Here is a 22,540-nt window from a genome sequence, read left to right on the forward strand (position 1 = left end):
TAAACATGGGCGTTTTCCCTCCATCCTGAATACGGGCTGCTTTAAGAGACTCGTGTCCAACCACAGACCAGCAAGGAGAGGGGAGAATGTCCCCCACTCTGTTCTACCTGGGGCTGGGGGTGACACACAAAAGCAAACCTAGTGTGCACACACACGCACACTCGGCCAGGAAAAGAGGACGAAGGAAAGGAGGGGAGAGGACGTTATGGGGAGCAGCCGGGAAGACCTCCTCAGCCAGGAGGTCCGGGTGCCCTCGGCAGTGGTGAGTCGCGCCCTGGTCGCCGTGTGGCGGCACGGCTCTTCTCCCTGCAGCCCTCTGCCCCGAGGCTCACGGTGAAGCCCGGTCTGCTGGGAAAAGCACCGAAAACCTCCAGCAGTGGGGGCTGTCAGACACCTGGCTGCTACTCCTACAACCGTCAAGGTCGTCAAAAACAAGAGAAGCCTGAGAAACTGCCACAGCCCAGTGGAGCCCAAGGAGACATGACAGCTACATAAACCCAATGTGGGATCCTGGCGCAGACAGAGAGCGTTGGGAAAACGAGTGAACTCCAAACAAGTCAAGTTCAGCTCACAGTGATCCACCGTGTCAGCTGTTTGTTCTGACAGGTTCAGGGTTTTTTTTGAAGTGGTACAAAGCAAATGTTATCTGTACACTCTAGGTAATGGATACACAGGTGCTCACTACAAAATTCTTTCAACTTTTCTGTTTTAAAATACTGTTGTTTTAAAAGTTGGAAGAAAAAAGAAGTGCTACATTCTAATGGTCATCACTAGCCTCCCTTTGACATAATCAGATTTGACAAAATATATCTTCAAACAGTAGATGAAGCCTAGTCTGCCAACTCACTGTATCGAGACTGCTTACTTTAACATTACAGACGCTTTTAATAGAAGTCAAACTCCTCTAGAGAGCGACTTGGCAGCATCCATCAAAATTCCAAATGCACACACGTCCTTTGAGCCACTTCCAGGAACCTGCACTGCAGGAGGGCTCATCCCACACAGGGCTCCTCAGAAGCAGTGCTTCACCCCCACCCCAGGGGTGTCTGGGTCCTCACAGAGGGTGGGGGTGGGAAGAGCCCTGGTGGGCCCACCTGCGCCTAGCGGGTCCAGGCCAGCAAACATCCTGCAAAGCAGCGGACAGCCCTCACCAGACAGCATTACCTGGCCCAAAATGTCACTTGTGCTGAGGCTAAGAAACCCTGGTCTACAAGATACACTTTCAGATGTGCAAAGATGCTCTCTTTGGCACTGTTTTTAATAAGAAAAGGTCAGAAACACTGGAAAGTACTTAAATGAAGATAATCTTTAATAAATGCACCTCAAGGTTCACAGCAGCACTACTCACAGGAGCCAAGACACGGAGGCTCCTGCGCGTCCACCAGCGGATGAAGCGGCAGAGAAGGCAGGGCGCGCACACGAGGGACTGCCGCTCGGGCACAGAGAAGAGACGGCGTCACTTTCAGCAACACGGATGAACCCAGAGATGATCACACTAAGCAAAGTAAGTCACAAAGAGAAAGACACGCATCGTGACATCACTTACAGGAATCTCAAGTGACATAAATGGACCTATTTATAACCCAGAAACCGACTCACAGACACAGAAGACAGCTTTATGGTTACCAAAGGGGGAAATGAGTGGGGGGATAAATTAGGAGTTTGGGATTAGCAGACACAAACTCCCACACACAAAGTAAAGCACGAGGCCCCCCGCGGAGCACAGGGAACTGCATGCGATATCCCGGAACAAACTATGATGGAAAGAATATAAATACACACACATATGTGTAGTGTTTGCATTCGCACGCACACATCTCTGCACATGTGAAAGTATATGTTATAGGCCAGGGTTTCTTTACAATATTGTGAATCAACTACACTTCAGGAAATAAAACAAATATTTATATTCACATAAAAGAATGTTATATAGCTCTAAAAATGGAATGAAGAAATCATACAATGATATGTAAAAAATGTGCAAAGTTAAGTGAGAAACAGCAAGACGCACATGGAGTGAAATCATTAAAAAGAAGAACGATAAAATTCTATAAAGAAGAGAAACGGTACATCCATACTTGCTTCCGTAGGCACAGAAATTTAATGGAAGGATCCAAAGAAACTGCTGACAGTTGCGTCCTCCTGTTGGCAGGGGAACTGGCAGACAGAAGACAGGAGGAGGAAGGAGCTCCTCCATACCTGCAGATACTTGCCAGTCTCCCGATCCTACGAACGTGTAACCCACGTGACAAGGAGCGCACCACGCCTGCGGCTTCTCGCAGGGACCGTGCTCGGTCCCCACAAGGCACTCTTCGTTTAGTTTACAGCAATACAACTTACACTAGAAATTTTAACTGAAATAAAGTTACCACCCACCCCCAGCTGAATCTACAGTTTTACAGTGAATCAAACTCCTACATTTTATTCTTCAACGAAGTGTAAAACCAGTCTGAATAATTTTCACCAGGATATACAATGCGAGGGTTTATTATGCTCACAGTTTATGACAACAAACCCAGGCGTTTCCTTCCTCTTATTCTTCTCCAGGCCCATTCCATACCATTGCCCTGCTCCAATTTTAAGCTCCAACAGAGGTTTGCAATTGTAGCTGATGAATGCAGATGTGATCAAATACAAAAGTACATTCTCTGTAAAAGAAACAACGCATTCCAACATACCCTGCTGTGATGAACGTGCTCCAAATCGTTAAGATAATACTCCTCAATTGAGAAGGGCTTTCCTTCCACTTCAAAAACGTAAGCTGGGCTCATCTTGTTCTGAACGGGAACAGCAAAGTAATCTGCAAGCTCTCTGCAGTTGATGGTGGCTGACATGAGGACAACCTAGAGGAGAGACCGTCAAGAGGACAGAGTGACGCCAACGGCGGCGGCGACCGGGAGGCTCGCTAGAAGGCCAGGCTTCTCTTCTTCCAGGAATTCTCAAAGCTTTAATTGAATACTCTGACTCATCTCCAGTGTAAAACAAATTATTACAATCTAAGAATGCTCAGAGATGTCAACTTCTACAATTTCTCTTCAATTACTTTATCAAGTGAGAAACTACACTTCTCCAATCAAGCTCAATCACAACCATTTACTTAAAGGGACACTTTGCATCAGAGAGCTAGTTTAGGACAGAACAAGCTCTAGACGGTGTGTTCCAGAAAGCTGAGGGAGCAGAGCAGCAAAGGGGAAGAGGACAGGGGAGCCAGGAAACCTTGATCCTAAGCGGAGAAACGGGAGGCGCCCAGCAACCAGTCCCAACCGAGTGGGATGGCAGAGGCTCGGGGACTCCCTGCAGGTTTCAGTTTTGCCAGAAAGCAAATCTGGGATGATACCCTGAAGAACTCAGCCGTGAGTGCCAGAAGCAGCACGCGCAGCCCGCCAGCTGTGCCCTGGAGACGGCGGCAGCGCTGCGCAGGGCCTCCACCGCCCGCCAGGCTCCAAAATGCTAAGCGGGAGGCAGACACAGCTGTCTGCTGACCATATTTCTGAAGCCTAAGTCTTTGCAGAAAAGTAAAAACTTTACACAGACATTATTAATACATTTACTGGGGAGACAGAAAGTCTGTATTTCCCCTCTGGTGTCAGATCAAAAGGTCAAAACCCCACTGACCAAGCTCACTCAGAAGCCAGGCTCTGTGAGGCACTGTGGGTGCTATGAGTGGCCCCCAGGGCGCACCTGTCCCAGCAGAGGACTAACGCGTGTGCCGGAGCCGCCAGGCTGGGGCGCTCCAGGGCTTCTGTCCACCTGAGCGCAAATGGGCTCACAGCCCACTGCTCACAGCCACGGCCGGCCCAGGCTGCCCCCGCCTCCCCGCCCTGCACCCTCCCTGCGGCTCTCCGCTCGTCCCCACAGACTCTGCTCAGCAGCCTGCCCTGACACCTGCTTGTCCGGGGGGCCCGGGCTGAGTCTGTGCAGCCAGCGGCGACAGCAGGGTCTGCAGGCGGGGGACGGCACAAAGCCGGGCCCTCTGGACAGCTGGGTGCGGGGCGGCAGCGGGCCCGGGAGGCCCATCTGCCCAGGCTCCTCCTGCATCTAAGGCCCCCACGGCAGCTCTCTTTTTAAAAAGGAGTAAGGGAGGAAGTTTCCAGAGTTTCTAAACACTTACTACAAAGCCATACAGAACTTGCCTTCTAGCTCCTTAGCCCAACTACATACACCATCACCAGGCTCTATATTCAGCAAGCACATGCTTCATATGTTGTTTAATAAACCACGAAAGCACTGACACGGACAAGCCGTTCCCACTGCGCATGTGCCCACTGCGCATGTGCCCACTGCGCATGTGCCCACTGCGCATGTGCCCACTGCGCATGTGCCCACTGCGCATGTGCCCACTGCGCATGTGCCCAGCGCCAAACTCCGAGCACCGTTTTCAACAGTGTGGTAGCCTTTTTTAAATTCACCAACACTCTTAACCCTTAAAAAGTAAAAAAAAAAAACTGTAATCGAGTTATTATCTTACAGTAAAAAATCAGTCTTAAAATGACAATCACGGGTTTCCCTGGTGGCTCAGTCATGAAGAACCCGCCTGCCAATGCAGGAGACACGGGGTTCAATCCCTGATCCAGGAAGATTCCACATGCCGTGGAGCCACTAAGCCTGTGGGCCCAACTACTGAGCCTGTGCTCCAGAGCCCAGAACTGCAATCACTGAAGCCTGAGCACCCCAGAGCCCGCACTCCCCAACAAGAGACGCCACCACAGGGAGGTCCGCATGCCGCAACTAGAGAGCAGCCCCTTCTCGTGGCAACTAGACAAAGGCCACACACCACGGAGGCCCAGCACAGCCAAACGTAAACAGATAAATAAAATTATATTAAAAAGTGACTGTCGAGAAAGGTCTGCTTCTGTTGATTCTCTCCATCATGTGAAGGTCCTCTTAAGCAGGGAAAGTGAGAGTCTCTCAGTCGTGTCTGACTCTTTGCGAAGTCCATGGGATTCTCCAGGCCAGAATACTGGAGTGGGTAGCCTTTCCCTTCCCCAGGAAATCTTCCCAACCCAGGAATCAAACCCAGGTCTTCTGCATTGCAGGCGGATTCTTTACCAGCTGAGCCACCAGGGAAGCCCCAGAATACTGGAGTGGGTAGCCGATCCCTTCTCCGGGGATCTTCCGGACCCAGGAATCGAACCAGGGTCTCCTGCATTGCAGGCGGATTCTTTATCAGCTGAGATATCGGGGAAGCCTCTTAGGCACTAAGTCAACCTCCTGCAAACCTTGGGTTCTACTTCCTCAGCACCCACCAGGTGAGATTGTGACCCTCCCAAGGCTGACGTCCCCACCCTGGAAGGTGGGGAGGGAGGAAAGTCTCCCTAAGCCGAGAGATGGGACACGTGCAGACGAGGTACCGCACGGTCTAGCGGGCGCCCGCCTTCCAGAGACAGCAAGTCCTCCCACAGCCCTTCCCATGGTGAAGGACCGTGCCAGCCACCACCGCTCCGGGAGACTCCCGCATAGCAGAGCTGGGCTGACCTGTGTCTAGACTGTGTAATAATTATAAACCCTCTGCTACTCTGGTCAAGTTCACGTCCTCATTCTTCCTGTTCAGATAAAATGTAAATAACATTGGCCATTCCCACAGACTTTTGGTTAGCTCCCAACATAAGTCTCCTATAAAAGCAGGGCACATAACCACTAACCTCAGTGCGACTCAGTGCTGCTTATAGAACGGAGATGACAGAGTCACACTCCCTCGAGCTCTGGTGTTTATTCAGCCCAAAGTTGTGCTCTAACACCCAGCATTTCATTATTTTCTGAAGCCTGGAGAATATTTTACAATTTAATGCAACATAACAACCAAAAACTCTTCCACAGTCTGATCCTGAGAGAAGGTCCTCTGGCCAGCTTCCTAGCAAGATCTGGAGGACTACAGAGACAATGATTTTAAGAGTCACTGCTTTCAACCGTTTCTACTGAACAAAACTGCATGATAAATCTTAACCCTGAATATTTCAGTTACTCATGAAACCAACTTTACCTTCACAAAACGTGAATTTGTTCTTAAAAGTTTGCGGACAACTAGCAACAGGAAATCCATTTCTTCAGTTCGCTCGTGTACCTACAAAATAAGAAGGGAGGCCCCCACGGGGGGAGGCACCTGTCAGTGCGGAAGGGGGAAGGGGCTCACCGCCGCGCCCAGGGCCGGCGTCAAGGCTCCGCGATGGACGTAGCCATTCAGCCCCCAAACCAGGACGTGCAGGAGAGGCGTGTGGGTCACTGTCCCCCCTCCACCCTCAGGGTTCCCAGTAGGGCCCAACTGGCATCCAGGCAGGGGCACATCTAGCACTCTCAGCCCCGCCCGCTCAATGCCAACAGCGCCCCCGGTCCCGGAGACAACACAGAGCAGCCGCCCGCAGCCCACGGCCCCTGCCCCGGGCCCATCTGCACTGCGACCGGAGCAGGGGTGCGGGGCAGCAGGCCGCCTGCCTGGCAGGGCGGGAATTGACAGGAGGCCTGGGAAGAGCTGGCTTGGCAGGAGCAGGCAGGGCAGGGCTGGGGAGGAGCAGAGGGCAGCAGGGAGCCCTGCAGGAGCATCTGGGACATGCGGCTGCGGGGCCCCAGGGGAAACTGCTCCACACAGCCCCGCTCAGACAGCGGCCTTCCAGCCGAATCCCCCCACCCCGGGGCCTGCCCATCCTAGCTGTGCCCACCCCCACCAGCTAATGCCAAGGGCTGAGTCACGTGTGGGGCATCTCAGACTGAGCCAGGCTGCCCCGGGCACAGGGCACAGGGGATTCCTCCCTGGGCCATGTCTCTGCTGACGCGGAGAGACGAGCTCCTGAGTTTCAAAGAGGGAGCCCCCTTCTCCACAGGGCGAGAGGCTGCACTGCTGCTCCTCTGGCCGCACACCTCAGCAGCCTAACTCTCGCTCTCTCACCAAACTCAGTGTGGAGAGCAGCGCCTCAACACGAACATGCTGCCTTGACTTGAGAAGCAAAAACAAAAGGCTCAGTGAAGAGCCCCAAGGGGGCCCTCCTCAGTACCGAGGCCCCTGGCCCCCACGCCATCCTGACGAGCCCCCACAGCTCAGACTTCACATGACCGCTTCTCCCGCTGCTGAAGGCCGGGCTGCCCCTCCAGCCCGAGGACCCACTTGGCCCTCCACCCCAGGGTCCTCTCCCCAACACTGGCCTTCCTCCGTCCACATAACCACACCTCAGCAGACATCTGTGCCCCCAGCAGAGAGGTTAAGAGCAGAAACTACAGCTTCTCCAACTTTATGACCTCAGCACCTAATGAGGCAGGTACTCTACAGATGTTTATTGAATGAATGATTCACCTGAAGTGAGTTTATTCTCTTTCCAGAGCTAAGAAGTTAAGGACATGACCATTCCATTCCCTGCTTATTTAACTTATATGCCGAGTCATTATGCGAAATGCTGGACTGGATGAAGCACAAGCTTGAATCAAGACTGCCAGGAGAAATTATCAATAACTTCAGATATGCAAATGATACCATCCTTATGGCAGAAAGGAAAACTAAACAACCTCTTGATGATGGCAAAACAGGAGAGTGAAAAAGCTTGCTTAACACTCAACATTCAAAAAATGAAGATCATGACATCCAGTCCCATCACGTCATGGCAAATAAATCAGGAAAAATGGAAACAGTGACAGACCTTATTTTCTTGGGCTCCAAAATCACTGCAGATGGTGACTGAAGCCATGAAATCAAAAGATGCTTGGTCCTTGGAAGAAAAGCTAGGACAAACCTAGACAGAGTATTAAAAAGCAGAGACATCAATTTGCCAACAAAGGTCCATCTAGTCAAAGCTATGGTTTTTCCAGTAGTCATGTACAGATATGAGAGTTGGACCTTAAAGAAGGCTGAGTGCCAAAGAATTGATGCCTTCTAACTATGGTGCTGGAGAAGACTCTTGGGAGTCCCCTGGACTGCAAGCAGATCAAACCAGTCAATCATAAAGGAAATCAACCCTGAATATTCACTGGAAGGACTGATGCTGAAGCTTCAATACTTTGGCCACCTAATGCAAAAGAGCCAACTCACTGGAAAAGACCCTGATGCTGGCAAAGACTGAAGGCAGAAGAAGGGGATAACAGGATGAGATGGTTGGATGGCATCATCGACTCAATGGACATGAGTTTGAGCCAACTCTGGGAGATGCTGAAGGACAGGAAAGCCTGGAGTGCCGCAGTCTATGGAGCTGCAGAGTCGGACGGACCGAACAGCGGCAGCATTCCATCTCCAGCCGCCTGGCTGTCATTCAAATCATCCCACACAACACGAACAATATTCTTTGTAAACATAAAACCTCAGGCCTATCCAAACCTGTTCATTCTTTAAGCAAAGTTATCACAGTACCAAGTGACAAGATGCTCCCGTGGGGGCAAGTTCCCGCAGAGTGCAGCTGACGTGTTCAGCTACCATCACGCAGCTTCAGGAGAGAATGAAGCCAATACCACAGTGCACACAGGCTTGCCCACATCACTCAGGTGTGCGTGTGCAGAAACACCTCCTTACACAGTCAGAAAGATGCTGGATCTACAGAGATAAACAGAAGCGTGAGCAGCAGAGGCTCTGGAGTAGGTTACCCAGGGTGAGCCTTGCCATGCCACCTGGAAGCCTGAGTGAAAGGCTCAGTGACTAACGGCGGCTCCTGTGAACTTTACCATACTGACACCACCTTTGGGCACACTGCCTAAGTTTGATTTCATCACCACCTAAAGACACTCAGAACTGCCAAAAGTCGTGAAGAACGTATGAACCACACTGTACTGCAAAGAACAACAGATGTCCCGCATTTCGCTGTCCCAAACACCCGAGAGTGCCGCCCAACAAGCAGGCGGACACGACCTGGGAAATGCACCCACTCAGCTTTACTCGCAGTAACAACAGAAGAAATTCTCACAGGCTGCGGTGTGGGGAAGTCACTGTGGCTTATACATGACATGGCTTGGACTTCACACTAATTAGAGCAGCCGTGTTTTGTGGCCTGGAACAAAGGCTTTGTGTATCTTCTTTGTCCACTAACAAAGAGGATGCATTTGAAAGTCAAAACGGAGTAACTGCAGTTCAGTCATCCAGGGTGGAGCAGGGTGGCCACTGCGGACACGAATCCAGACTGGCCCTGGAGCCCCAAGGACCCGCATGTCCTTGACTGTACCAGACTCCAGGCCTCCACCCGCTTTCTCAGATGCTGTCTGCCAGCAGCAACCCCATGGCCTCAGGTCTCCGCTAACTCTGCAGCCGTCTAACCCCAAGCACCCTCTAGCACCCTTCCTTCTCCCCAGCTCCAATCCTAACTCTTGACAACAGCTTGCGTTACGTTTCTGTTTTTTGCCTTTCCAGGCCCCCACCTTGTAGCCCAGAACACAACTCAAGTACCTCATGAATCTGGGTCTCCCAGGCAATCGACGTCAGTTTGGCTCAAAGAGCACCCTTCTCTATTCCTGTTATAGACTATTTACTCATGATTCCTGCTGACAGCACGTTTCGGTTCCATGCTGATCACACACACACCAGGAGAGTGGGGAGACCTGCCCGAGAGGGCCGCGCAAGGGACCTCACTCCAGCCTCCGCCAGGCGCTCCAGCGCCACCTCACAGCCTCCCACAGATCCCACTTACCTGCTGTTTCCAAGGCCTCAAGAAACCAGTGAAGCTTCTCGAGGCATAACTACTGCTGAGGTTTAAAACTCCAGAGTCTAGGGGGAGTTACTTCCAGAGCTCGTGGCACAACTGTTTGAACACAACATCACTTCACCTCAAAAAACCCTTGTTTAACATATAAACAAAATTGGGAATCCCCTGGAGGTCCAGTGGATAGGACTCAACGGTCAATGCAGAGGGCACAGGTTCAATCCCTGGTTGGGGAACTAAGATTCCCCACAAGCCCCACGGCACGGCTAAAAGACAGAATAAAGTCAAATCAAATTAAAACCAATTAAAATATTCTATTCTTACGGAGGAAAGTTGAGACAGCTAAGACTGGCACAAAGAAAGGGTTCACAGTACATTATTAGGGATTTTTTTTTAGAAAAGTGAATAGATTAATATCATCTATTCATTTTCTTAAAAGATGTTCTTATTGTTCTTGTTTTATTAGATGGAAAGTATCTGTAAGGTGCTGAAAACACCTACAGACAAGTAAAGTTCATTTAATTGTCTGATGTGGCTAATACTCCAAACCAGGGTCAGCAGGCCTTCCCTGTAAAAGGCCAGAGGGCAAATACATCCAGCTTCACAGAACATATGGCCCCGTCCCAACTACCCATCTCTTCTGCAGTAGCCTCACAGCACTCATAAATGGAGCAAAACTGTGTGCCAACAAAATTTTATTTACAGAAATGGGCCAAATTTGGGGTGAGGGCTGCAGTCTGCCAACCCCTGGTCTAAACAAGGAATCTCTGCATTCTCCTCAACCTCCTCACCCGTGTTTTGGAAGTAAGAGCAAAGGATAAAAAGAGCCAATCAACTTGCATGGGTAGAATAAGCCGATACAAGTAACTTGCACTGTGTCCTCATCAAATGAAAACAGAGCGTAAGAGCAGAGCACTTACTTCATCAATGAAGATGTGTGTGAACTCCACCAAGCTCTTGGCACTCACTATCTTCTGGAGCAGGACTCCCGTTGTCATATAAATTAACTTGGTGTCTTCTGTCGCTATTTTTTCCAACCCTACCTAAAATTGGGGAAGGAAAAAAGAGAGAATTTTCTATTTAAATGATTTACATTTAACTACAAAGAAAGCAATGTTAATTTCATAATGAAGGTAAGAAAGGGAACAAAAAATTATCATATACTGCAAAAAACACAGGGTCTGAACTAACAAATTCTCAAATTGATTTTTCTTCTTCTTCTTTGGTGATGAGGGGAGAGACTGGCTTATCTAGTCATACTGCCCATATCATTTTGATGTTGAGATGACTATATATGAAGACCTCTTCAACATAAAGATATAATTAAAGATAAAATTATAAAAGCCATAAGTCTGAGAATTCTCACTTCTTTTCTATTCAACTGAGAAAGAAGTTAAGCTATTTTCAAGAACTTCTGATTGTCACTATTTTCGAAATTATGCCGTAATTCTGCTCCATAAGCAACTGATTGCATCTTCTCTCCCAGCAGAAAATAAACCACATCCTATCATCGACTTACATAAAAGACAAAATGAACAAGGAGAGATGCTCACCTGGTAGCCCACCAATCCACCCAAAACCCAGCCACGCTCTCTGCTGATCCAGCGGGCGATGCTGCTGGCCCCGATCTTGCGCGGCTGGGTGACCACGATGTTGCAGTAGGTGGAGCGCTGCAGGTAGTGGTCGAGGACGTACTGCGGGAGCTGCGTGCTCTTGCCACTGCCCGTGGCGCCGTGTATGATCACCACGGAATTGCTTTCGATCAAAGAGATGACCTGGAATGGTACAAGAGTTCCTTCAAAACTGCCACAGATTTAACAATGATGCAAAGTGCTACCTATGAACCGAAAGCTTAATCTCAGAAGACTTTCAGGATTTCTTTTCTTTTCACCCTTACAAGTTAAATCCTTAACCTAACCACCTAAACCTCACAAAAGGGACACAGGTTAGTAGTGGTTACTGCACTTGAAACGATCTGACCACTGTGAGCAGAAACGAATGGCTACAGAAATCCAGGCCAAGTTCACTGCCCCCCGGGTCTCAGCTTCTTCATCCATAAAAAGGAAAACACCAAATTGAATTTCTATAGCTCTTGTTAAGTCTAAATTTCTATTATTTTTAAATTGTGTGATGAGCCTCCATCTAATTCTACTGAGAAACATGAAAACACAGCTGTTGTTACACATAACAAATGTACACTCGGTTCGCATTTGAAATTCTTCAGACACACTTTAAAACAAGTAACTTCCACTGCTCCACAGACTGTATGTGCAAGGCTACAGCGCTAATCCAGTTATCCACCCCTCCCTAACCCCCACCCAAAATACCATTCAGTTATCACTCTAGTCATCAAAATGGTCAGGGGATGCAAATTAATTTTAATGTTGGCCTCTTAAAATTAATAAAGCATATATACTCTACACAAGTTGCATGATTCAATCTAAGACAAAGCAAAAATGAATTTAGAACATTTACAGTTTACTGTCATCTATAACCATTTCTTCCATTAGTACAGTTAATTACAATTTCAATACATCTACTTTTAACCAGGTTTATGCCCTGCTAAGTCATTTCAGTTGTGTTTGACTCTTTGTGACCCCACGGACTGTAGCCAGCCAGGCTGCTGTGTCCATGGGATTCTCCAGGCAAGAATACTGCAGTGGGCTGCCAGGCCGTCCTCCAGGGGATCGTCCAGGCCCAGAGATCAAACGGGCGTTTCTTACATCTCCTGCATTGGCAGCCAGATTCTTTACCACTAGCGCCACCTGGGAAGCCCAACCAGGTCTAGTAACACATAACTAATTAAAAATGCAATCATCTTCCTGCTGTATTGCCTGACATTGTTCATAAAATGATGTATCAAGGACTGATCAATAACCAGGCAACACAAACAGCCAGTGTGTAAAGGAACCCCAGTGGAATGCTAGAGGCGGCTGTGGCCAGGGGCAGGCAGTATCCGCTTTCAAAAAGGTCTGGGCAGCGGGACTTGAGGGCAGCAGCTCCCTGGGCCCACAGGTGTCCACTCACATCTACTTCAGAGCAGGGGAGACGGGACGAAGGATTAAACAGGAGAAGGTGAGCTCGGGGGAAGCTGAACGAGTGACGCGTGGCGGGAGGAAAGCCCTCTGCGCAGTCACTGCACAGAGCCCCCTCCCGCTGCCCACCTGGCCTCTCATCCCTTTCAGACTAGAAACCAAGGGCTGGGTCACTGGCATGCAAACAACAAAACTACATCATGAGAAAAATACCGTTACCTCTTCCTTACACCGGCTTACAGGCAAATCAGGATATTCATAGGCTGTCTCTGGGATGTGTACCACGTTGCTGGGTCTAGCTGAAGGTGGCCTTGGACCTGGATTCAGACCAAACAGACAAATACAATGGTATTTCTTATGTGAAAAAGGCAAGATAAACAACCCCACGTTTATCTAGTCTATATATACAGCACACACAGAGCAAGCTGCACACACACGCAAACACACGTTCACCGGCCAACACTGTGAGCAGGGTCATCAGCGACGACGGGGCGGGCGCTAGTGGAGCGCCCGCCACTAGCGACGCACAGGAGCGGGGCGCCCCCTCCCCGTCCGTCGCGGCCATCCGTGCTGTAGGCTAGTGCCACCTCTAAGACAAGAGGCCTGCAGAGCGCCAAGCTCATCACTTGCAAACAGCACAAAAATGACTAGCTGAAAGAACTAACTCTGATGTGAAAAGTCACATCAGTTTGTTAAGTGTTCACTCCTCGATACTGGAACAAATCGGCGGTAGACAGCCACACACCACCCTGTGAGCAGGGGTCCTGAGAGGGGCCGAGGACCGCCTTTGCTCTGACAAAGACTCACCAGGGGAGCTCTGCCCAGTCCTACGAATGAATAAAAGTGTTAGCTGCTCAGTCGTGTCTGACTCTTCAGGATCCCATGGACTGTAGCCTGACAGGCTCCTCTGTCCTGGGGATTCTCCAGGCAAGAATACTGGAGCGGGTTGCCATGCCCTCCTCCAGGGGATCTTCTCGACCCAGGGGTGGAACCGGGGTCTCCTGCGTGGCAGGTGGATTCTTTAGCCCTGAGCCACCAGGGAAGCCCAGTGAATGTTCTCTTGTAAATATACACGCTCCTCTCCGGCAATGCCACAAATTCTTGACAAATTGACAATCATCAAAAGTCTCAGCATACAAACTTATATTGGGAAATAATTTTATTTCCAAAGTAAACTCTGGAGCGTCCCTGTCTCTCCCAGCCTCAGCACGGGGCTGGCCCTCCTGGGTCCTTCTCTGCTGCTCCTCCCAGACCTGTGCTGCTCTGCCCCGTCTCTCCCTCTGCCCGGCCGCCGCTGTTCCTGCCCGACACACACGTGTCCCTGCTTCTCTTTTGTTCTCCTACATGTTCCCCTACACATACCCTCAGTTTCAAAACTGGCCTAGCTATATAATTACAACATGGCTATTTTCCTGCAGTTGAACCAACAACTTGTTCCGAACCTGAAGAGCAAAGGAGCCAGCTCCTCTTTCCTCCCAGGAAGCCAGGCACTGACTTCAGGAGGCTGTTCTCCAAGTCCTGCCCCGGACAGCTTTCTGACCGTCTAGCCACCTCACTGCTGACGCTGCTCTCAGAAGCCTGCGCTTCCCAGCCCCTCTCATCCCTCTCTCCTCCCCTTCCCCCTCGAGGCTTTTACAAGTCACGGTCTGTGCCGCTGTCCCATACTTTCACTGGTGCACTTCCTCCCAGTCTCACCCCTTCTAGAAGCACTCAGCTAAAAAGCCTTTAAATTAACCACGCTATCTTCAAAACACTGAGCAAAATTCAGAGTGTGAACAGTTCCTAATTTATAAATGGTTCCAACATTTTATTAAATTATTTGGAATTCTAAAAATGATGGCTGGGTACCCAGACCGCTCTACAAATGCAAGAACTGAGATAATGCAAGCCTAAATAGGGAAAACATCTGGCCCTTCCCTCTCTTGGGGCCGGCAGGCTTATCCATCAAGAATCGGCCTTTCCAGCACAAACGGAAGGGCTGAGGCTCCACAGCCGAGGGAGCCCCGAAAGACGGCGTAGGGACGTGGTGACAGAGGGAGGGACACCTTGAGCGCCCGGGCTTGCCAGGGCCACGATGCGACACGGGCTCGCCACAGGGACCAAAGGCTGGCAGCCGTGCTTCTTGCTCAGAGACCGGAGCCGCGGCTCCCGGAGCCGCTGAACCAGCCATCACGTTAACCACACTAACGTGACCCACACTTCTTGATGACATGCATTTTGAAGGCTGCTACTTGAAGACAGAAATGCTACAAGAAAAAATTCCGAAAGGCCTAATTGTATTGTCTAAACCGCAGCCCTTCCTCTGTTTAACACGAAACACGGGCTGACGTTTTCAGGTCACTGGCTGGGGCCGACCCAGCACGAGTCGAGTCCAGCCTCCGCGTCCACCGCCAGAGGGAGGACCGGGAACCAAGAGAGGTCCCGGCGGCGCACCTCGGGCATCTGCGCGTGCGCAGCCCAGCCAGAGGCGGGGCCCAGGCCATCACCGCGAGCCGCGCTCGGAGAAAGGACGCGGCCAGCCAGGGCGAGGCGCCAACTGCGCACAGCCAAGCCTGCACTCAAAAGTGATGCAGGACACACCCCGCTCAAAATTCGCTGTTTTTATTTTCCTGTTTTCTCTTTATTCTAGGTTATTAACATTAAAGCATTTCACTTGAACTGGAAAAAACAGGAAACCATGAAAATTGCTAGTTTCTCTTTACCAAGTCACCCCGTTCTTTTCGCATCAACCAAATCTAAAATCTAACCCCAAAATTCAGCAGTTCAGGGCTCCAAATAGTATACAATGGGCATGAGGATTTTATCGAAAAATCTATTACACGCTGCACACTGTAAAAAAGAAGCTCAATCACTACACTACTGATTTAACCATGAAATTCAATCTTCAAAACAAATAACCACATATCACTTTCTCCAAGTAAGGGCTGGTATTCCAAATACAAAATTAAACTTAATTTGACTGTTTCCTTCTTCAGTTATTAAGAACTCCATAAAGGGCATTCTTTTAAACCCAGAAGAAAAGTTCTGAGAGGGATGGAAATCACCAACAGAAATATCACCGAGCAAGAGGGAGGCCGTGCTATGACCTTCCGTCACAACTACAGACACAGCTCAGGACGAGTTCAAAGCTGCTGTGTGAAGACCGCAGAACCCGGCAGGGCCACAGTCTGGAAGCAGGCTGTTCAGAAATGCTATTAAATGCCAACTTTGAAAAAATGATTTACCTTTAATTATGCAAAATAATTCTAATGTTACTCACAGAAATTTAGTGAATGTGCGTTCTTGGATTTCTACTTAGAAATAATTTTTAAGAAGAGTTATATAGAAGAAATACCACCCACATCACACCAAAAGCAAAAGTACTCTGTATCTGGACATGACAAAATGCTCACTCTGAAACCTTGGTGCTGGACCAGAATCAGGGGTACTGGCGCGATCTTATGGTTTTAATGCAGACAGACAGACAGAACAGGGATAGAAGCTGCTGTGCGCCGTGTGTGCGCTGTGCACACAGGCACGCACACACACGCGCGCACGCACGCACACACACCCGAGAGAACCGCCTCTCTGCCCTCACAGGCACTGCCACACTTCAGAAGCCCGAGTGTGAGCCCCGCCACGCGCCACGGCCCCGTCCCCATGCCCCGAGTCCCGCCCGGCTGGCCCCGGACCCGCTCCCCGCTCCCCGCTCCCCACCATCACCAGCCAGTGCTGCCTGGACTTCTCAGGTCCACACCAGCCCCTCCGATCCAGTCCCTCCGGTATGAGCAGAGTGGTCTCCTCAAAACACTCCTCACTCGACACTCCTCCCCTCAGACTCACCCAGGATAAACCTAGAACCTTCAGCCCACCGCTGCTCTGAGCACTAGGACCAGAGTTCTCCGCCCCAGGCTGGCCTCGCCAGCAGCTGCATCTCCCCCACGAACGCGCTCAGCTTCCCCGCTCCTGCGACAAGGACCCTGAGCCTCGCACTCACACCGCACACCTTGCCTCTCCCACAGCTCTGAGCATCCGAGGCCCACAGCAGTCTGGCTGGCTCCTTCTGCAGGCTCTGGGGAGGACCGTCCCCACACCTTTTCAGCTTCCGGAGGGCCTGCGTCCCCTGGCTCCCTGCCCCTTACTCGAATCACGCAGCCCATGGCGCCTGCGGTCACATCCACTACTGACTCTGGGAAGAGCCCTGTGCTTACACCGGGCCCACCCGGCAGCACCCCCACCTCAAGCTCCTTAACGTCGTTGGAGCTGCAAAGCTCCTTCTACCCTGGACGCAGCACAGGCACCACCGCTCTGAAGATGAAGGCGTGGGCCTCTCGGGAGGGCTGTGACTCAGTCCCCCACTGCCCCCGCCCAGGCCCCCCACACCCAGCAATGCCGGCCCTCTCCCAGGGCTGGTGGCTTCCCTGGTGGCTCACCTGGTACAGAATCCGCCTGCAATGCGGGAGGCCTGGGTTCAGTCCCTGGGTTGGGAAGATCCCCTGGAGAAGGGAAAGGCTACCCACTCCAGTCTTCTGACCTGGAGAACTCCACGGACTGTACAGTCCATGGGGCACAAAGAGTCAGACACGAATGAGCGCCTTGCGTGCTTCCAAGTTGGAGCCTCAGACTCTCCCCCGTTACAGCCCTTGGCACACATTGCCCTCTCCCTGATCCCCATGCTGCCTAGGTAACTTCTAAAACTTCTACTCATCCTTCAGCTCCAGTCCCGATTATGACTTTCCTGAACCCCAGCTCAAGTCACAATCCTTGTCCCAGGTCCGCAGAGAGCTACGTTCCAGAGCATTCACCTCTAAAGCCCCGCTTCGTGTAACTGTGTGGTCACATGATGGCCTCTCTAAAAGCAGAGGCCAGGCCTTTTCAACTTCTGCTGTCACTGCTCCCCACGGTCCCTGGCTCACATCTTGATAAACACTGGTCTTGGAGTGAATCTTCCAAGTGCAGCCAAAGCTGTATGACTCCCTAGTGAAAATTTCCAAATATATTGAAGGTGCCACGGACAGAGATTGCAAATAGTTTCAAATATGAACCCGAATCAAAAGTTCCAAGAGCAGACATTGGGACTCGCAGGCATCCCTCTGCAGTCTAGTGGCTTCCGCACTGGGGCCAGCAGGTGCGTGCCAGGCGCTGAGTACGCAGGGGCAACGGGAAGGGCCCTGGTACCAAGCACCGTCTTAAAACTAACACACCTCCCCATGAGACGACGACGACGGCCGTCTGTCCACGTAACACACAGCTGTGGCGGGCTTCTAGCAACGTCTGCAAACTCCCTTACACAGGTCAAATCACCAGTCCTCACCTACGGCTGATTCATAACAAAATTCTGTAAAGCAATTATCCTTCAATTAAAAAAATAAATAAATATTTTAAAAATCGCCAGTCTTCTGTTCACTGACACTGAAGAGACTCGAAAGGCGCCCCGTACATAAGCAATGTCACAATGGCTGTTCTTACATGTACGGCGTTGTGCTTTTCTTAGCACAAGTAAACATCAGATCAAAGGACACACATGATCACTTTGAACGATCACTTCTGGTAATAAGGTACTGCATTGTTCAGACAAATATTCCCCCTTAGGACAACTAAAGATGCCAGATTAAATATACAAACACCATCTTTAAAAATCCAAAAGTTTGGTGAGAGAGAGGAAAACACCAGGGCAAAGTCTCTAACCAGGCAGGGACACAGAGGCGGAAACAAAGAACTCACAGCTGCTTCTGCCTCAGGAGAAAGACCAACAAGGAGAAAGTAACCAGCAGACAGCAGGGCGACCAAAAAATGAAAAATGCAAACTGAACGAGGGTGGGGGTCGCCGAGATAACAGCTCAGAATGTTTCAGAATTGATGAAAGGTATCAGTATTTTATATTATCAAGAAGTCCAAATGAAGACCGTTAAAAGGACTGATATACTTTTATATATGGGCTGTATGCTGAAATTTTCAAAAAGGCTGAAAAGGAAAACATGACTCGAATCCCAGCTTCTATCTCTACATCAGAGCATGAGCACACAAGGCAGAAGGGAAGGGTGTAGAACTTCCTGGCTGGCCGGTAGGAAGCTTGTGAGGGATAAGCGTTTGCAAAGCAAAAGAATAAAATCTTACTTCTACCATATGAATCAGGCCTAATGCTAACAAGAAAACCCACGCAGAAAAAGAGTGCACTCTCACAGAAAGTGACGAGCTTAATGTAAACTCTGAACAGCTGCACCCATGGGAGGAGGAGTGTATTCTTTAAAATTTTGTTTTTACACATTTATGTATTCTTTAAAATTTTGTTTTAATACAGTTATTCTTAAAACTATAATAATTTTTTAACTGTTTAATGATACAGATGATTTTTAAAAATAAAACAGAAAACTCACATTTATAGGCTAATGAACATCATTAAATTTCTACATGTGAGTAGATAAATTTGTTTATCTGTCATGCATCTGAAATACTCTTTGACTTTCATTTTTGAAAAATATTTTTGCTGGGTACTTTTTAATATGCTGTCTAGGTTGGTCATAACTTTCCTTCCAAGGAGTAAGCATCTTTTAATTTCATGGCTGCAGTCACCATCTGTAGTGATTTTGGAGCCCCCCAAAAATAAAGTCTGACACTGTTTCCACTGTTTCCCCATCTATTTGCCATGAAGTGATGGGACCAGATACCATGATGTTCATTTTCTGAATGTTGAGCTTTAAGCCAACTTTTTCACTCTCCTCTTTCACTTTCATCAAGAGGCTTTTTAGTTCCTCTCCATTTTCTGCCATAAGGGTGGTGTTATCTGCATATCTGAGGTTATTGATATTTCTCCCAACAATCTTGATTCTAGCTTGCACTTCTTCCAGCCCAGCGTTTCATAGTCTCTATTGCTATGCCTTCTAGTAGTTTCTTTTGCAAAATCTAATCTATTGCTTTTTTTTTTTTTTTTTTTGCTGCAGGACATGTAGGATCTCAGTTCCCTGACCGGGGATCAAACCCGTGCCCCCTGCAGTGGAAGCAAGGAATCTTAACCACTGGACTAACACAGATGTCTCCAGAGTTCTTTTTATCTCATATGCAAGAGCTTCCATCTCTAGAAGTTTAATTTGGGTCTTTAAAAAAATCTTTCAGGTCTCTCTATTTAACTTTTTTTACATATGACATGTAGTTATAAAAACTACATATCAATAAATGTTTTTATCTAATATGAACACCTGTGTCAGTTCTGGGTGAATTTTGATTGATTGATTGATTCTTCTCTTAATCAAGGATATATTTTCCTGCTTCTTTGCATACCTGTTGTTTCCAATTGAATTTTCATCAAGATATGTTTTATATACTATAAAACCCAGCTTTTTAAAGTGGATAACTGGTTATAGTATATTCACAAACTCACACAGTTATTGTTGTTATTGCTGTTTAGTCACTCGGTTGTGTCTAACTCTTTTGTGACCTCATGGACAGAGAAGCCTGGCTCCTCTGTCCATGGGATTTCCCAGACAAGAAGACTGGAGTGGGTTGCCATTTCCTTCTCCATATAATAACTTTAATAACAATTTCAAGTATTTCAAATTAACAGTAAGGTAAGGGACCATCAGTAGTCTTCCAAAAGGCAGACTATTTAGACACTATACTTAAAAGAGAAAAAAATGAGCAACTTACAACCTATCACACACTGACAATTTATAATCTATCATACACTCACTCCCCTAAAAATCCTGAATTAACAAGCAACATGGATTCTTCATTGATCAAAATAATACTACATTTTTAAAGACGTTTAAGAACTTAATGTTGTGAACAACTCACACATATTTTATGATATTTAAAGATACCTGTTTTATCTGACCCGCTGATTAAGTGATCAAGGAAATACAGATAAAATTCTTGTGCTTCAAGTTGTCTGTATTTGTCAATATACTCCGTTTCTGCGCTCTTTTCACCCAGGAGCCTGCAAAGAATATTAAAAGTTACTATACTGTTTACAAAAGGCCTATAAAAAGTATACTGTTTATAAAAAGCTAAGAAATTTCCATATGCTAGGAGAATTCTTGAATAGATAACTTTTACATTAAGCCCTACAAGAAAAATTGCAAATCATCAATAAACAAATGAAAATACAATCAAATTCTCAGTCACCAAAGAGATGCAAATTAAAGCAATGAGAAAGTTTTTTCATCCTTCAAATTGGCCAAAAGAACAAATGGTCTCAGATCCTGAGGAGAGGGCAGTCAACGGACACAGCCACTTACTCTGCAGGGCAATCGGCCAGTGTCTGCTGCAACGCCCTCCGTGCCTCCCCGAGAGCAGGGCTGCGCCTGCAGACAGGGAGCGTGTGCAGAGTCGCGCATGGAGGCTGCAGGGTGTCAGAACGAGCCTCCGCAGCTCACTTTTGCACGAGGATCCTTTTGAACTAAAGGCAGTCAAGACTACAGGTTCAGAGAGAACAAAGGCAAAACATTCTCTGACATAGCATAGCAATGTTTTCTTAGGTCAGTCTCCCAAGGCAACAGAAATAAAACAATATATATTTTGTTTGCAGCAAAATTTTTTTTTTTTTGTATGCAGCAAAAATAAACAAATGGGACCTAATCAAACTTGCAAGCTTTTGCAAAGGAGATGAAACCAAGAAAAGACAGTTAACAGAATGCGAGAAAATATTTGCAAATAATTCAACCAACAAGGGCTTAATTGCCAAACTATACAAACAGCTCACACAGCTCAATTAAAAAAAAAAACAAAAAAAAAAACAGTAAAAAAAAAAAAAGGGCAAAAGACCTGAATAAACATTTCTCCAAAGACAATATCCAGATGGCCAACAAGCACATGAAAAGGTCTCAACACTGATAATTATGAGAGAAATGCAAGTCAAAACAACAGTAAGTGCCACTTCACACCAGTCAGAACGGCCGTCATCAAAGAGTCTACAATGCTAGGGAGAGCTCTGGCAGTCCAGTGGTTAAGACTCTGCCTTCCAGTGCAGGGACACGAGTTCGATGCCTCAGCTACTGAGCCTGCGTGCCACAACTAAGACCTGACAAAGCCAAATCATTTCCTTCTCAAGTCCACGTGCAACGAACGCGGGAGGGTATGGGAGAAGGGCCCCTCCTACCCTGTCGGTGGGAATGCAAAACGGTGCAGCCACTGCGGACAACAGTCTGAGGCTTCTTTACAAACAGGAGTTACTGTATGATCCTGCAATCCCACTCCTGGGCACATACCCAGAAAAGAACTCTAATTTGAAAAAAATACATGCACCCCAGTATTTACAATAACCAGGACACTACTTTGCTGACAAAAGTCCATCTAGTCAAAGCTATGGTTTTTCCAATAGTCACATATGGATGTGAGAGTTGGACCACAAAGAAGGCTGAGAGTCAAAGTATTGATGCTTTTGAACTGTGGTGCTGGAGAAGACTCTTCAGAGTCCCTTGGACTGCAAGGAGATCAAACCAGTCAATCCTAAAGGAAATCAGTCCTGAATATTCATTGGAAGGACTAATGCTGAAGCTGAAGCTCCGATACTTTGGCCACCTGATGTAAAGAGCCAACTCACTGGAGAAGAGCCTGATGCTGGGAAATACTGAAGGCAAAAGGATATGGGGATGACAGAGGAAGAGATGGTTGGCTGGCATCACCGACTCAACAGACATGAGTCGACAGACATAAGCAAGCTCTGGAAGTTGGTGATGGACAGGGAAGCCTGGCGTGCTGCAGTCCATGGGGTTGCCAAGAGTCAGACATGACTGAGTGACTGAACTGAACTGAAGACATGGAAGCAACCCAAATGACCATCAACAGAAGAATGGATAAAGAAAATGTGGGGGGGGTGTGGGTATAAAATACACAGGGGAACACTCAGGCAAAGACCAGACAGAAACGAAGGCTGGGCAGCTCTCTGAGGGAGGCAGTCAGGAAAGCAGGAGCCCTGAGGCCAAAGTG

At 48.4% G+C, this 22,540-nt stretch overlaps 1 protein-coding gene across 7 annotated transcripts in view; it reads right to left on the reverse strand.

Moving 5' to 3' along the window:
* The window catches only part of TDRD9 (tudor domain containing 9), a 111,944-nt gene that overhangs the window by 73,594 nt on the left and 15,810 nt on the right, over positions 1 to 22,540 (reverse strand). For 6 of the 7 annotated variants that reach the window (XM_025271108.2, XM_044932824.1, XM_025271109.2 and 3 more), the window contains exons 2-7: positions 20,434 to 20,549; positions 12,857 to 12,954; positions 11,156 to 11,377; positions 10,523 to 10,645; positions 5,981 to 6,061; positions 2,679 to 2,843 (exon numbers count right to left, since the gene is read on the reverse strand). In XM_025271108.2, the coding sequence (XP_025126893.1) occupies positions 2,679 to 2,843; positions 5,981 to 6,061; positions 10,523 to 10,645; positions 11,156 to 11,377; positions 12,857 to 12,954; positions 20,434 to 20,549 (805 nt within the window). The remainder of the gene's footprint in view (positions 1 to 2,678; positions 2,844 to 5,980; positions 6,062 to 10,522; positions 10,646 to 11,155; positions 11,378 to 12,856; positions 12,955 to 20,433; positions 20,550 to 22,540) is intronic. The other variant, XM_044932825.1, reaches the window with a different exon arrangement.

This window comes from Bubalus bubalis, chromosome 20 (assembly GCF_019923935.1).
Source record: "Bubalus bubalis isolate 160015118507 breed Murrah chromosome 20, NDDB_SH_1, whole genome shotgun sequence".
Classification (NCBI taxonomy): Eukaryota; Metazoa; Chordata; class Mammalia; order Artiodactyla; family Bovidae; genus Bubalus; species Bubalus bubalis.